We start from the raw sequence: 17,216 nt of genomic DNA, 5'->3' as shown, positions 1-17,216 counted from the left end.
GAAAACAACTGGTTGTTGGGGCCCCTGGGTGGCTCAGTCAGTTAAGCGTCCGACTTCAGCTCAGGTCATGATCTCACAGTTTGTGGATTCAAGCCCCGTGTCGGGCTCTGTGCTGATGACTCGGAGCCTGGAGCCTGCTTCGGGTTCTGTGTCTCCCTCTCTCTCTGCCCCTCCCCTGCTCATGCTCACTCGCTCTCTCTCAAAAATAAACATTAAAAAAATTTTAAACAACTGGTTCTTATGAGGGATACGAATGTCATTATTGGTAGATATACTGGGCAGTATTATGCCTATTATTAAAATATCTAGATAGTCAATTTGTCTTACCTCATTAAACAGAAGAAAAAACGTATTCATTTTATGCTCATAAAGCAACATTTACACAGTTATAACCTCCTAAACCAAAGGGTTGGATCAGAAAATTAAGTTGTGATTTGGTAATGTGTTTGAATCTATGGGACTTATTAATATCTTCTTTGTAAACAATTTTTATTTTTATTTATTTTTAAAATTGTTTATTATTTATTCACTTTTGAGAGCCAGAGAAAGACAGAGTGCAAGTGGGGGAGGGGCAAAGAGAGCAGGAGACAGAATCCGAAGCAGGCTCCAGGCCCTGAGCGGTCAGCACCGAGCCCTGTGGGGGGCTTGAACCCAGGAACCACGAGATCATGACCTAAGCAGAAGTCAGACGCTCAACCGACTGAGCCACCCAGGCACCCCAGTAATTTTTATTTTTAAATAGTTTAAGACTTACCAGAAGATGCAAAAATAGTTCTGTGTATCCTTCAACCAGCTTCCCCCATAATGATATCTTAATAGTAGTAATACATTATCAAAGTCAGGAAAGTGACATTGTTACAATATTATTAATTTAGTTACAGACTAAAAGTTCTTTTTAATAAATCCTTGTTTTCTATGTAGATTTTCACTTCATTACCACCTCTTACTCTGGGAATCTTTGAAAAGTGTTGCAGTGAGAAGAGCCTGCTTAGGTGCCCACAACTCTATAGGATTTCTCAGGCAGGGAAAATTTTCAACACAAAGGTAAACAGAAGATTTAATGCAGGTTTTCATCTCAACTCCAAAGGTACCTCTTTTCCTTTTCTGATGCTTAAAAAAAATAATTTAAAAACCAAGGAATGCAGCCTTGTGCAATCATTTACCTTGTAGTTTAGTTTATCTAGGGAACCGAGATTTAAATAACAATATGTGGCAGAGGGAAACTAAAGAAAAAGAAGCAAGGCACCATGTGTGGTCCCACAAACTGTGCACAGAGCAGCGTCAGGAGGCATGCTGTGCATTGGGGCAATCCTGGAAAATACAAATGAGGGACTCAGGCCTATTTTTAGAGGAGACAAGCGATTCTTCTGGAATGCTTTCTTCCTGGGATCACGGAGTTGAGATTTGGAGTAAACCTAACTGCATCCCAGTCATTAGTGAAGCTTTAAAAATATATAGACACCTGCAAGTATCTTTTCAAATTAGTATTTTTGCTTTCTTTGGGTAAGTACCATTTGGGTAAATACCACAGTTAAGTGCCATTAGACCACATGTCAATTATATTTTTAGTATTTTGAGTAACTGTCATACTGTTTTCCACGATGGGTGTACCAATTTGCATTTATACAGTACATGAAGGTTCCTTTTCGTCTACATTCTCGCAACACTTGTTATTTCATGAGTTTTTTTCATTCAGCCATTTGACAGGTATAAATTGATATCTCATTGTGGTTTTGACTTGCATTTCCATGATGATTGGTGATGTTAAACATCTTTTCATGTGTCAGCCATCTGTATGTCTTCTTTGGGAAAATGTCTATTCAGGCCCTCTGCCCAATTTTTTTTTTTTTTTAATTTACATCCAAATTAGTTAGCATATAGTGCAACAATGATTTCAGGAGTAGATTCCTTACCCATTTAGCCCATCCCCCCTCCCTCAACCCCTCCAGTAACCCTCTGTTTGTTCTCCTTATTTAAGAGTCTCTTATGTTTTGTCCCCCTCCCCGTTTTTATATTATTTTTGCTTCCCGTCCCTTATGTTCATCTGTTTTGTCTCTTAAAGTCCTCATAGGAGTGAAGTCATATCATTTTGTCTTTCTCTAATTATGTCTTAGCATAATACCCTCCAGTTCCATCCATGTAGTTGCAAATGGCAAGCTTTCATTCTTTTTGATTGCCAAGTAATACTCCATTGTATATATATGCCACATCTTTATCCATTCATCCATCGATGGACATTTGGGCTCTTTCCATACTTTGGCTATTGTCGATAGTGCTCTATAAAATGGGGGTGCATGTGTCCCTTCGAAACAGCACACTTGTATCCCATCAATTGCTGGGTCGTAGGGTAGTTCTATTTTTAGTTTTTTGAGTTTTCCAGAGTGGCTGCACCAGCTTGCATGCCCATCCTCTGCCCATTTTTAAATCACATTATTTGTTTTCTTGGTATTGAGTTGAACTTACGCTCATAAAAAAACTTACTTGTTCTTTATATATTTTGCATATTAATCCCTATGCACCCATATATTTATTGCAGCATTATCTGCAATAGCCAAGATATGGAAGCAACCCAAGTGTCCATCAGTAGACAAATGGGTAAAGAAGATGTGGTATATATAAGCAATGGACTATTACTTAACTATAAAAAGAATGAAATCTTGCCATTTGCAACAACATGGATGGACCTACAGGATATAATGCTAAGTGAAATAAGTCAGTCAGAGAAAGACAAATCCCATATGATTTTATTCATATGTGGAATCTAAGAAACAAGTGAACAAAGGAAAAAAGAGTCAAAAAGTAGACTCTTATATACAGAGAATGAACTGGTGGTTTCCAGATGAGAGGTGGGTAAGAGAATGGGTAAAATAGAGAATCAAGAGTACATTTATCATAATGAGCACTGAATAGTGTTTAGAATTATTAGTCATTATATTGTATACTTGAAACTAATATAACACTATGTTAATTGTGCTTCAATTAAAAAAATATATAGATGCCTGGAAGAAACATGGGTCTTTTATATTAAATATAATTAAAAATTTTTTTTAACTTTTATTCAATTTTGGGAGACAGAGACAGAGCGTGAGTGGGGAAGTCATACACTTAACCCACTGAGCCACCCAGGCACCCATATATTAAAATATAATTTATAATATAATTATAATAATTTATAATATGTATTATATATATTATAATTTTATAATATAATTATATAATTTATAATATAATTTATTGTCAAATTGGTTTCCATACAACACTCAGTGCTCATCCCAACAGGTGCCCTTCTCAGTGCCCAACACCCACTTTCCCCTGTATGGAGTCTTACTTCATGGTTCAGAATATGGTCTATCTGATAAATATTTCATCTTTACTTGGACAGATTGTTAAATGAGGTCAACATCGTAGTGTTCAAACTTCTACATTCTTCTACATTAATTTTCTGTCTAATTACTCAGTTGGAAAGGAACTAAAATCTCCAACCCAAAGTATGGATTCATCTATATCCCTCTGAAGTTCTATCAGGTTTGCTTCATGTATTTTGCAGTTCTGTTATTACGTGTATAAATGTTTTGGATTTGTTTATATTGTCTTGATTGATCCCTTTTTCATTATGAAATTACCTTTATTATTTTCTTCTTTGATCTTGTCTATTTTGTCTGATAGTAATATGACAACTCCAGGTTTTTTTTAGTGTTTTTATGATATATCTTTTCCATCCTCTTATTTTTATTTATTTATTCATTCATTCATTCATTCATTCATTCATTCATTCGAGTCTTCTAGTGGGCAGTTTGTAGTCTTTGTTATCCAGTCTGATATTATGTCTCTATACTGCGTGTTTAAAGTATTTACATTTTCGTATGTTTATTGATGTGTTTTGGTTCAAATTTAACCATCTTTCTACACATTTTTGATTTTTCCTAATTATAATTTGTTTCCTTGTTTTCTCTTGTTCTGACTTCTTTTGGATTAATTTTTGTGAATTCCATTTCATCTCCTTGTTGGCTTCTTAGCTATAATTCTTTTCTTTAAAGAATTTGCTTTAGGGTTTATACCATGTATTGTTAAGTTAGTGTAGTATGACTTCAAGTGATACACTAATTCACATACAGTATAAAAACCTTAATAGTACACCTCCATTTCTCTCCTTCTGACCTTTGGACTAATGTTGTCATACATGTTACTTTTACATATGTTAACAACCCCACACCATATTAATACTTGTGTCTGAACAATTATTTTTCAAAGTGACTTAAACAGTAAGAGAAACACTTAGATCTTTACCCATACTTTTGTTATTTCCAGTAATCTTCTACCCTTTGTGTGGATTCACATTAATATGTGTTCTAATTTCCTTCTGCCTGCAGAGCTTCCTTTAACATTCCTTGTAGTGCAAATCTGCTGGCAGTGAACTCTTAGTTTTTATGGAACTCAAAAAGTCTTCATTTGACCTTCATTTTTGAAAGTTATTTTTGGTTGGCATAAAATTCTAGGTTTGACAGTTTATTTCTTTCAGTAATTTCGACTGTCTTCTTACATGCATTGTTTTGATGTGGAATTACTGTCATCCTCACTTTATACCTTTCATGTGTCTTTTTTCATCTGGCTGCTTTGAAGATTTTTTCCCCCCCAGATTTGAGCAATTGGATTGTGGTGACTTGTTTCTTCATGGTTCCTGTGCTTGGGGTGCACTGAGGATTTGGATCTGTAGGTTTATACTAAGAAGATGAGGGGGCCCCTCGGGGCTCAGTCGGTTAGGTGTCTGACTCAGCTCAGGTCATGATCTCACGGTTCGTGAGTTCGAGCCCTGTGTCGGGCTTTGTGCTGCCAGCTCAGAGCCTGGAACCTGCTTCAGATTCTGTGTCTCCCTCTCTTTCTGCCCCTCCCCCGCTCATGCTTTCTGTCTCAACAATAAGTAAATGTTAACAACAAAAAAAAAAAGATCAGCAAACTATGGGCTATAGGCCAAATCTAGTCCGTTGCCTGATTTCATAAAATTTTATTGGGAAACAGCCATGACCATTCATTCACAGATTCATTTTGATTATCGTAGAGGTACACCAGCAGAGTTGAGTAGTTATAATGGAGATCTTGTGGCCCCCAAAGAATAAAATACTTTTTTTCCATCTTGTCCTTTACAAAAAAAGTTTCTTGGTTTATAGTTTACATCAAATTTGGAAAATTTTCACCCATTGTATTTTCAAATATTTTTTCTGGCCTATCTTCTCTCCTTCTGTTGCTTCCAATTATACATATGTTAGATCACTTGAAGTTGTCCAAAACTTCATTGAACCTATACCTTTGTTTTATACATCCTCCTCTCTGTTAAATTTTTTTTTGTTTGGGTGTTTTGTCATCATTTTGTCTTCACTTACTTCTGCAATATCTATGCCATTAATTCTTCTGCAATGTTGAATCTGCATTACTGCCGTCTAGTAAGTTTATTATCTCAAAATTTATAGTTTTTAATCTATTAAATTTCTATCTGGAAATTTTTTATATTTTCTATTTCCCTGCTAAGCTTTTGAACATAAAGAATAAATACTGTTTCAAAAAAGGAAAAGAATAGAGTTATACTCTTTCAACATTCTTATCTACAAATTTTAATATGTGTGTTAGTTGTAGGTTGGATTTAATTAAGTTTTACTTCCTCATTTTGGGTAGTGTTTTTCTGCCTTTTTTTAAATGCCTGATAATTCTGAATTGGATTTGTCCTACGTGATAGATATTTTTGTATAACCATGAATATATTTTTTCCCTTTACATTGATTGATTGAAGTATAGTTGACACACAATGCTACATTAGTTTCAGGTGTAAAACAGTGATTCAAGAAGCCTATACATTATTCTACCTACATCTATTCTATACAAGTGTAGCTACCATCAGTCACCATACAACACTATTATAATCCCATTAACTATATTCCCTGTGCTTTGCCTTCTATCCCCATGACTTACTCATTCCACACTGGAAGCCTCACCCCCCTCACCCGTTTTTCCCATGCCTCCACTCTCCCATTCCTCTGGCAACTTCCAGTGTATTCTCTGTATTGATTTCTTATGGTTTTTGTTTGTTCATTTATTTTTTAGATCACACATATAAGTGAAATCATATGGTATTTGTCATCCTCTGCCTGATTTATTTCACTTATCAGAGAAGCCTCTAGGCCCATCCATATTGTTGCAAATGGTGGGATCGCCTACTTTTTTACGGCTGAACAGTATTCCATTGTATATACATATCACATCTTCTTTATCCCTTCATTTACGGATGGACACTTGGGTTGCTTCCATATCTTGGCTATTGCAAATAATGCTGCGGTAAATATAGTGGTGCATGTATCTGTATGAATTAGTGTTTTTGGTTTTCTTGGGTAAATAGCCAGTAGTGATATTACTAGATCATATGGCATTACTATATGTAATTTTTTGAGAAAACTCCATACTGTTTTCTACTGTGGCTGCACCAGTTTGCATTGCTACCAATAGTGCACGAGGGTTCTTTTTTCTCCATCTCTTCACCAACACTTGTTATCTCTTGTCTTTTTGATTCTACCCATTCTGATAGGTGTAAGGTGGTCTCTCATTGTGGTTTTGATTTGCCTTTTTCTGATGATTAGTAATGTTGACCATCTTTTCATGTGTCAGTTGGCCATTTGTAAGTCTTCTTTGGAAAAATGTCTATTTAAATTCTCTTCCCATTTTTAAATCAGATTGTGTGTGTGTGTGTGTGTGTGTGTGTGTGTGTGTGCGCGTGTGTGTGGTACAAGTTTTTTTACAAATATATTTTGGAAATTTACTCCTTATTGGATGAATCATTTGCAAATATCTTCTCCCATTTAGTAAGATGCCTTTTTGTTTTCCTGATGGCTTCCTTTGCTGTGCACAAAAGTTTTTTATTTTGTATCACCATGACTATTCTTGAGTTTTGTTCTGGAATACTAGCACGTTAACTGGAAACAATTTAGCCCTTTTGGATCTGCATTTTAATATTAGGAAGGACAGGAGTTGTGCTAAGTCCAAGGATAATTTTTCTCCACAGAGACAGAAACTTCTATGTATTCTGCCCAATGTTCCATGAATCTTGAGGTTTTCCAGTTTGGCACTAGTTGTGTTTTTAAACCAGTTTCTTACATTCTTTCCTAAAAACAGCTTTACTTCAGGAAATTTAGGTCACAGGACAGATATGGTTTTTTCCACATATTTTTCTCCTCTAGTCCTTTATCTGTAAGTCTTCCTAGCAAACATAAAAATAACTGATACATTTAGAACCAAAAGAACAAAGATTTGTTTTTGCTGTTGTTCTACCATCTCCTAACCAATGTACTCTTGTTTGGCCCTAGAGATTTTATATTATTAATATTTCCTTTAAGAAAATTGTATATGGTTTATTAAAATTTACTTTGACCAAAATCTGGGTGTCGATGTAAAGGTGCAGATTGTATTACATGAAAGAAATTATATTTAAAACACTGCAATTTAAGGATTGAAAAATATTTTTATTTCTTTTACAAATTACTACTTCTGGTTCTTTTTCATTGGATAATTTAGGTTTTTATACTTTTTATAACAAATATTCTATATTTGAATCCTACACATTTATATTTAATGAGTTTTCAAATAATACCCTTTAATTTCATAGTCATTTCTTTTAGGAGAAGAAATGGAATTTTTCCATATCTAGGAAAACATTTTGGCTTTATAACCGTGTTTCAAACTGCAAGTATATTTCCTAATGTCACATATTTTTAGATTTAGACCAACATACTATCATAACTTTCTTGCTTTGTTTTCTTTTAGGTATTTTGGTTTCAATGCATAAATGCTTTGGTCCATTCCTTCATTCTCTTCTGGTTGCCCATGAAAATGCTGGAGCATGGTAATGGCTTCATTGTTTCATATATCCAACAAAGAGCATGTTTTTCTCACTGGGGCCAGTATTTCTGTGTGTGTGTGTGTGTGTGTGTGTGTGTGCGTGCGCGCGCACACGCACGCGTGTTTGTTTGTCTCCAAAGAAAGACCTGAAGGCAACAAAAAGGGAATTTAAAAATATGTATAAAATTACAGTCCAGCTGACACTTAACAGTTGATCTTTAGAAAGCATTTTCTTTGTGTCTGACATAAGTAAATTGAGAATTAGTGCTTTTATTGTTCATTTTTAATAAATATTTGAGTTGGCAGGTCTGATAGAAAGCATAATCATTCTAATGAATCATAGGTGCCTTCCATTAGTAAGTTTGAAATTTATGTCTATTTTCTTATTTCACTTCCCAAACTTCATGCTACAATTTGGACTATACCACAAGTTTAATACACTTTATTATTAGACCAAGTCTCCTTTTCCTGATATACGATTTTCCAAATAACATTATGTATGAAGTGTTTCTACAGACTAACGTGGATCCAATACATCTAAATGTAGGAGGTATATTTATGAAGTGTGCTATTGTTGTGTAATGGGTTCACAGCCATAAATTAAGGTGTGAAATATAATTATTTTTCTTTAACCAGATTTAATTTTCATTGGGTGTTACTAGAAATATATCCTTTATCTTGGACATATTTTTTAAACATTGAGTTTGAGCTGTATGTGTTATTGGTTGGTATTTAAAAGAAAGGATCTGCCATTAATACAGCTAAAGGCCTTCACTGTAAAAACAATGGACAAAAGTTTCAAATGGTAACAAATATAGCAAAATCACAAGTTTACAAAAAGTTCCTTTTAGGATGGAGTTGTGAGGAGCTCCTTGGACCTGCCTCCCACCCAGATAAGCAAAACTGGTCAAAATTATAAAAACATGACTCTGCACCTTCTCTGGATAGTGTCCTAAAGACAAATGAAGAAACATTTATTCAAGCAAACCTACTACTCAGTAAGAACATTGAGAGTCTATGGCATTGTAGCCATGACCTACTCCTTCCCTATCTTAATCACAACCTAGCTTGATAGAAGCTCCACTACAGCCAAGTGTGGCCAAGAGGGTAGGAATACTAGTATTCTCAATGATCACTCAATGTTACAATATCTCACAGGAGAGCCAGGCCACCGGCATTTCTTATCCCCTGCCCCTAACTTTGAGTTGAAGAGGCCAAATTCCTGATGAGTGTGGCCAAGAGGTTAGAGCTCTCCTTTTCCAATCAACCTATGTCCACAGGAGAAAGTCTCTACAACAGGCACGATAGGCTAAGAATACCGGATCCGTGATCACTCTCACCACAGCTTGCTTGTAGGGAAGAGAATCTCCAAGAGATTGCTGGGAAGGCAAGCCAAGAAGACCAGTGACAACAACCTCACTACCACCAAAGGTAGTGGCAATAAGGTTTTACCTACGGTAACAGGTGGTACATAAGAAAAGACAGCCCCAAAACTCTTTCCAAAGGAAGTGACTGTTTGAAACATACTGGGGGAAGAGTTCAAGTCTAGGGATGTTCTCAAAGATAATAATTCTTCTTAAATGAGACCAACAAGCTAAACCATAGGCCTGGTTCAGAAAGAACCAGGGACAGAAACAGATAAAAATAGCCCTCCTGAGGTGAGAACAAACCTCAAAGACCTGTCTCAAAATTATCCCAGCCTGAATTTAATCAGATCAGACTGCTGTACAATTAATGCCCTAGAACACTGTCAAAAACAATAGAATATCCCGTGGGTAATTAGTGGAGCCTAACAACTGGTGTAATACCAAGTGAGTCAGGTAGCTTAATGGAAAAATCAGGGAAAAGGAGTGTCAATACAGACCAGATAAAACCAAGGGGACTGTGTGCCTGCTCAGGGCTGCACCTTCCAAGGAGCAATACCAAGGTTTCATACTACAGGGGAAATAGACTTCAACTAAAATAGCCAGCCAAATCACAGAACAAATAAACATCAAAACAAATATAAGCGTTGAAGACAGGGGAGGGAAACTAGTATCCAGAGTAGCTACAGTGTATTATGTAAGATGTCTAGTTTTCAGCAACACCAAAAAGTACAAGACATGCAAAGAGACAGGGCAGCATGACCCATATACCCAGTAACAAGTAGGCAACAGAAACTTCCTGTGAGAGGGCCTACATGTCAGAGTTACAAAGAGTTCAAATTAGCCAATACAAACATGTTGAAAGAACCATAAGAAATCCTTAAAGGTATGAGGGTATGAAGGCACATCAAACAGATTATCAAAAAAGAGACAGAAATTATAAAAAAGAACCAAATGAAACTTCTGGAGCTGAAAAGTTTTAATAACCAAAATGAAAAATTCATTAGAGGGGCTCAACAGTAAATGTGAACTGGAAGAAGAAAGAATTATGAAACTTGATGCTACATTAATGGAAAGTATGCAATTTGAAAACCAGAGAGAAAAACAGAATGAAGGAAAATTAACACAGACTCAGAAATATGAGAAGCCTTTAAACACACCAATATAGGCAAATGGGGTATAAGAACCAGAGGAGAAAAGGAATGAAGTAGTAAAACTATTCAAGGAAATGATAGCTAAAGAGCTTCAAATTAGCTGAACAACATTAATTTGTACATCCACGGGGGCTCAGTGAACTTTAAGTGAGATAAATGCAAAGAGATCCATACCCAGACACATGTAGCAAAAATGTTGGAAGCCAAAAACAACAGGAAAATATTGAAAGCAGAGAAATAAAAGTGGCTCATGGACAAGGGAGCTCCAGTTAAGACTTACAGATGACTTCTCATCACACACACACAAAAATGGAGGTCAGAAGGCAGTGCTGAAAGAAAAAAACCTGTCAACCAAGAATCTTATGCCCAACAAAATAATTTTTCAAACATGAAGGCAAAACAGAGACATTCTCATATAAACAGAAAAATGACAGGATTTGTTACTGTAATACATGCTTTTCAAGAAATACTAAAGGAGGTTCTTCAGATTAAAAATAAGTAAACCCAGTTCACAAAGAGCATTGATAAAGGAAATTATGTAATCATATAAGACAGTGTAAATGCATTATTCCATCTTCTGTCTTTTCATAAATGATTTTAAAATAAATTTCATAAAATAGTATAGATGCAAAATCTTTATCAAAATATCAACATACTAAATCTAGAAATATATATAAGGTTACACACAAAAACACCAAATGGGATTTATCTCAGGAATGCAAGGTTGGTTTAACACACAAAAATAATGTCATTCATCATAAAAATAAAGGACAAAAATTACATGATTGTCTCAATAAATTCAGAAAAAGCATTTGACATAAGTCAATACATCTTCATGATAAAAACATTCACTAAAGTAGGAAGAGAATTGATCTTTCGGAATCTGATAAAAGACATCTACAAAACTCCCACAGTTAACATGTTTAATGGTGAAAGACTGAATGCTTTCCCCTAAAATCAAGAATGAGGGGCACCTGGGTGGCTTGGTGGGTTAAGCATCTGACTCTTGATTTCAGCTCAGGTCACGATCTCAGTTTGTGAGATTGAGCCCAGCATCAGGCTCCACGCTGAGAACACAGAGCATGCTTCATATTCTTTCTCTCCCACTCTCTCTGCCCCTCCCCCGCTCATTCTCCCTCTCCCTCTTGCACGTATGCTCTCTCTCTCTCTCTCTGAAAAATAAATAAATATACTTAAAAAAAGAGACAAAAATATCATTTACAGTACTTCTATTCATCATTGTTCTGGTAATACTAGGCAGTATAGTTGGGCAAGAAAATGCAATAAAAATCATCCAGTGTAGAAAGGAAAGAGTAAAATGATCTCTATTTGTATATTACATGATTTTATATATATATATAATATATACATATGATATATATTGCTAAAACCCTGTATATATATATATATAATGATATATATATATAATATATATTATATAATGATAAAATTAAAATACTATTAAAGATAAACAAATTAAGGTTTAGGGTACAAGATTAATACACAAAGAATCAATTTTATTTCTATACAACAGAAATAAGAAAACAGAAAGTGACACTAAGAAAACAATTCTATTTACCATTGCATAAAAATGAAGAAAATACTTAGAAATAAATTTAACAAAAGTTCAAAATTTATACCTTGAAAATTATAAAACATTGTTGAAAGAAATTAAAGAAGACTTAAATGAACATGAAGTCATCCAACATTTGTGGATTGAAAGATGTAATACTGTTTAGCTCACAACACCTCCCAAATGAATAAATGAATTCAATAAAGTGGCAGGATACAAAATTAATATAAAGAAATCTGTTGCATTTCTTTTTACTTTTTCTTTTTTTGGGGGCGGGGGAGGAGAGGAAGAAAAAAGGAAGAGGGAGAGGGAGAGAAAATCTTAAGCAGGCTCCATGCCCAGTGTGGAGCCCAATGCAGGGCTTGATCTCATGACCATGAGATCGTGACCCGAGCCAAAGTCTAGAGTTGGTCACTTAACCAACTCAGCCACCTAGGTGCCCTGTGGAAGTCTATTGCATTTCTATATCCTGCTAATGAAATAGAAATTTAAGAAAAAAAAAAACATTTAAAATTACACAAAAAAATATAAAATACCTAGAAATAAATTTAATCAAGATGTAAAAGACTTTATACTCCAAAAAGTGTAAGACACTGGTGAAAGAAACTGAATTGACACAAACAAATGGAAAGATACATCATGCTTGTGGATCGGAAAAATTAATATTGTTAAAATGTCCATAATACCCAAAACACTTTAAAGATTCAGTGTGATCCCTATCAAAATACCAATAGCATTTTTCACACAACTAGAACAAATAGTCCTATAACTTGTATGGAACCACAAAAAATCCTGAAGAGCCACAGCAATTTTGAAAAAGAACAAATCTGGAGGTATGTATTACAATTCCAGACTCAAGATATACCACACAGCTACAGTAATCAAAACAATATGGCACTGGCATAAAAACTGACACATGGATCAACAGAATAGAGACTCCAGAAACAAACCCAAGCCTATACAGTCAATCTACAACAAAGGAGGCAAGAAGACACAATGGGGAAAGACAGTCTCTTCAATAATTGGTGTTGGGAAAACTGGACAGCTACATTCAAAAGAATGAAACTAGACCTCTTTCTTACACCATACACAAAAATAAATTCAAAATGGATTAAAAATCTAAATGTGAGACTTGAAATGATAAAATTTAAAAGAATATATAACAGTAATCCTTGGACATTAGGCTTAGCAACACACTTATCCACATGTCTCATCAGGCAAGGGAAACAAAAGAAAAAATAAATTAGTGGGACTACACCAAAATTAAAAGATTTTGCACAGCAAAAGCAACCATCAACAAAACAAGAGGCAACTTAGTAAATGGGAGAAGATATTTGCAAATGATATATTTGATAAGGAGTTAATATCCAAAATACAAAAAGAACTCAACATAAAAAAAAAAAAAAAGGCATCTGATTAAAAATGGGTAGAGGACCTGAATGTCTTCCCAAAGAAGACATACAGATGGCCAACTGACACATAAAAAGATGCTCAACATGACTGATCATCAGGGAAATGCAAATCAAAACTACAGTGAGATATCACCTCACACCAATCCGAATAGCTAATCCCAAAAAGATAAGAAATAAGTGTTGATGAGGATGTGGTGAAAAGGGAGCCCTCATGCACTGTCGATGGGAATGTAAACTGGGGCAGCCACTGTAGAAAACAGTATGGAGGTTCCTCAAAAATGAAACATATAAACACCATATGATCCAGCTATCCCACTAATGGATATTAACACAAAGAAAACAAAAACAGAATTTCAAAAAGATATACACACCCCTAGGATTACTGCAGCATTATTTACAATAGCCAAGATACAGAAGCAACCCAAGTGTCCATCTATAGATGAATAAATGGATAAACAAGATGTGGTATGTGTGTACACATACACATACATATACATACAATGGAATATTACTCAGCCATAAAAAAGAACAAGTTTTGTTTTTGTGGTTTTTTTTTGCCATTTGTGACATCATGGGCAGACCTAGAGGTTATTATGCTAAGTGAAGTTAAGTCAGAGAAAGACAAATACCATATGATTTCACTTACGTGTGGAATCTAAAAAACAAAACAAATGAACAAAACAAACTGAATAAAAAAACTGAACAAAATGCTAGACAAATACAGAGAATAAACTGTTGGTGACCAGATGGCAGGTAGGTGGGGAATGGGTGAAAGAGATAAATGGAGATGAAAAATACAGCATAGAGAATGGAGCCAATAATACTGTAATAACTTTTTATGGTGACAAATGGTGACTAACACTTATTGTGGTGAGCACTGAGTAATGAATAGAATTGTCTAATCAATATGTTTGAATAGACCTTTCCCCCCAGAGGATATTCAAATAACTAATAGAGGAAAAGATGGTCAACATCATTAATCATTAAACAAATGCAAATTAAAACCACAATGAGTAATACTTCATGTCCATTAGGGTGGCTATAATCAAAATGACAGACAGCAATGACTGTTGGCAAAGATGTAGAGACTGGAACCCTCACACACCGCTGGCAGGAATGTAACATGGTGTAGCCCCTTTGGGAAACGGTCTGGCATTTCCTGTAATGGTTAAGCATTGAGTTACCGTATTATTCAGCAATTACGCTGTTAGGTATATGCCCAAGAGAAATGAAAGTCTATGCCACAGAAAAATTTGTACACATAGCAGCTTTATTCATAATAACCCAAATGTTCATTAATCAATGAATGGATATATAATGGGTATGTGCTATATACATACAGTGAATGGAATAGTGTTTATTAACAAAAAGGAATGAAGTATTGATCATGCTACAACAGTGATGAATCTTGAAAACATTATACTAAGTGAAAGAAGCTAGTCACAAGACCGCACATTATATGAGCCTATGTATATGAAATGTTCAGAACAGGCAAATTATATAAAGACTGAAAACAGATTAGTGTTTGCCTAAGGCTGGGGGATGGATGGGGCAGTAATAGCCAAGAGGTCTGGGGTTTCTTCTGTGAGGGAAGGAAAGTGTTCTCAAGCTGATGATGCTGATAGCTGCCTGGTTCTGTTAATATACTAAAAGCCATTGAGCTGCACACTTTAAATGTGTGGATGTATGGTATGTAAATTATGTGTCAATAAATCTGGTAAAGACTTATTGTATACAATAAATAGAATATATTTGGGGGATCTTAGCTCATCCGCAAAAGAGAGATAGGAATTTGAACCACTGTGGTAATAATGAATGCAAATCCAGAACAAGAAATACTATGGTTTTATTAAATTTGTATCTTACGGAATTTCTGTTGTTAAATGTCAAGTATTAAATACAGTAATTCTTGGGGCATCTGGGTGGCTCAGTCGGTTAAGCATCCGACTTCGGCTTGGGTCATTATCTCAGGGTTTGTGAGTTCGAGCCCCACACTGGGCTCTGGGCTGACAGCTCAGAGCCTGGAACCTGCTTCGGATTCTGTGTCTCTCACTCTCTCTGCGCCTCCCTGGCTCACACTCTGTCTCTCTCTCTCTCAAAAGTAAAATAAAATTTGCTTTTAAAACAATTTTTAAAAATACGGTAATTCTTTTTAAAACATTCATTTTTAAGCATTTTTCTCTAAGATTCACTAAAATTTTCAATCTCATAACATGTAAAATGTCCCCCAGCATGTGCACGCGCGCACACACACACAACACCCTTACATTCTCTACAAGAAATAAACAATTATGATTATTTGTGCTTACTGGGTGGGACAGAGGAGTAACTAAGATAAAATAATCTTTGCAAATGTCCTTACAAATTAATGGGACTGGATTACTTAACTGCCCACAACACCACACAAAAATAGGTGTAATACATGTTCAAATTTAAAGGCGTTCTGTACATAACAGGCAACACTCACCATTGGGGAGTTCCGTGAAACGACAACCAGTGTTTCCAGGTTCCTACTTCGTAAATTCAGCCTAAACGGGTCATACTCAATGTAACTGACCAAACCTACATTATCTACATAGTGTTATGTTTTAACTTGTATCACATGAAATCTATTAATGCAGGACTTTGAAAGTAGAGAGAGAGAGGATCGTCATCCCTACCATTTTCTAGTATATGCAGCAGTTCCCAAACTTGTCTGTACATCAGAATCAGTGAGAGATTTTTTTTAAAAATTCCAGAAGCCTAAACCACCCCAAACGACCTGAATCACAATCTCTGTGGTTCGGCCACAGGCATCAGTGGTTTGTGAAGCTCACCAGAAGATTCCAAAGTACGGACAAGTTTGGGAATTACTGCTCTAGTACAAGTGTAAAGAAATAAAGAAATAGGCAAGGAATGATTTTATATATATGTAAAAATGTTGGCACTGTTTTTAATGCTTTAATATGCTTTGCATTCTATGGTATTAACTGTATTTCTGGTGATTTATAGCTAATGAAAATCTTATATTCCAAAAGGTCATTAAAAATTATTTAGAATTTGGGATGCATTTTCCCCTTAACTTACTTACAATGGCGTCACTGACTTGCTCAGATACCACTATTTTCACCCTCTCAGAGTTCACAGGGGTCGAGGTGGTCAGGTGCAAGGTGCAGGTGGGTATCTCCAGCAGCTGTGGTTTATAGGCTCTTACGGCAGGAAGGCAGGAGTGGTGATGGCTGCAAGTGTCAAGACCTGAGCGCGAGAGCCTCACAGAAAAGTCCTGGAAAGGTTCTGCTGCCATAGAAGCGAATCCTATAGGGAGGCCATTTGCAATTTGGATACATGTAGATCAGGGACTACATGGATGATGTACATACAGATTCTACATGTTTGACTGTTTCCTATCAAATAATCTTAAATTAGAAATCCAATGTGCATAAGTTCACCCCATTTTATCATGTCTCACTGTTTACAACATCACTAAAATATTATACACTAGCTCTTTGTGATGTTATTTTGCATTTTTCTGATGACTAATGATATAGAGCATCTCCTCATGTGATTCTTTGCCATTTGTATACCTCCTCTGAGGGAGTTTTTTTTCCAAGTACTTTACCCATTTTTTAATTGAATTGTTGTAGTTGTCCCACAGAGTTGCTAGTGTTCTTTCTGGGTAAGAGTCCTTTGTCATGTATACACTGGAATTTTATACCTTAATCTATGGCTTGATTAATTTTCTTAATATTGTTAAAGTCAGAAGTTTTAAATTTAGGTCCAATTTATCAAACATTTTTATGGTCTGTGTTTTTTTTTGTTTTTATCCTAAGAAACCTTTGCCCACCGCAAGATTACA

The 17,216-nt window shown here is 35.4% G+C and overlaps 1 protein-coding gene and 1 long non-coding RNA gene across 2 annotated transcripts in view; one reads left to right on the top strand and one right to left on the bottom strand.

The window, feature by feature from the left end:
• LOC121012754 (uncharacterized) overlaps positions 1-17,216 on the bottom strand; it is a 128,663-nt gene that overhangs the window by 32,193 nt on the left and 79,254 nt on the right. The window lies entirely within an intron of this gene.
• The window catches only part of LOC121012753 (phospholipid-transporting ATPase IB-like), a 219,713-nt gene that overhangs the window by 150,994 nt on the left and 51,503 nt on the right, over positions 1-17,216 (top strand). Inside the window, 2 exon segments of the mRNA XM_040448069.1 lie at positions 922-1,044; positions 7,804-7,882. Coding sequence (XP_040304003.1) covers positions 922-1,044; positions 7,804-7,882 — 202 coding nt within the window.

The sequence above is a fragment of the Herpailurus yagouaroundi genome, unplaced genomic scaffold, assembly GCF_014898765.1.
Source record: "Herpailurus yagouaroundi ecotype Mexico unplaced genomic scaffold, PumYag 197, whole genome shotgun sequence".
NCBI classification, from domain to species: Eukaryota; Metazoa; Chordata; class Mammalia; order Carnivora; family Felidae; genus Herpailurus; species Herpailurus yagouaroundi.
The sequence above is the reverse complement of the archived record's forward strand: the minus strand, read 5'-3'. Positions and strand labels throughout refer to the sequence as shown.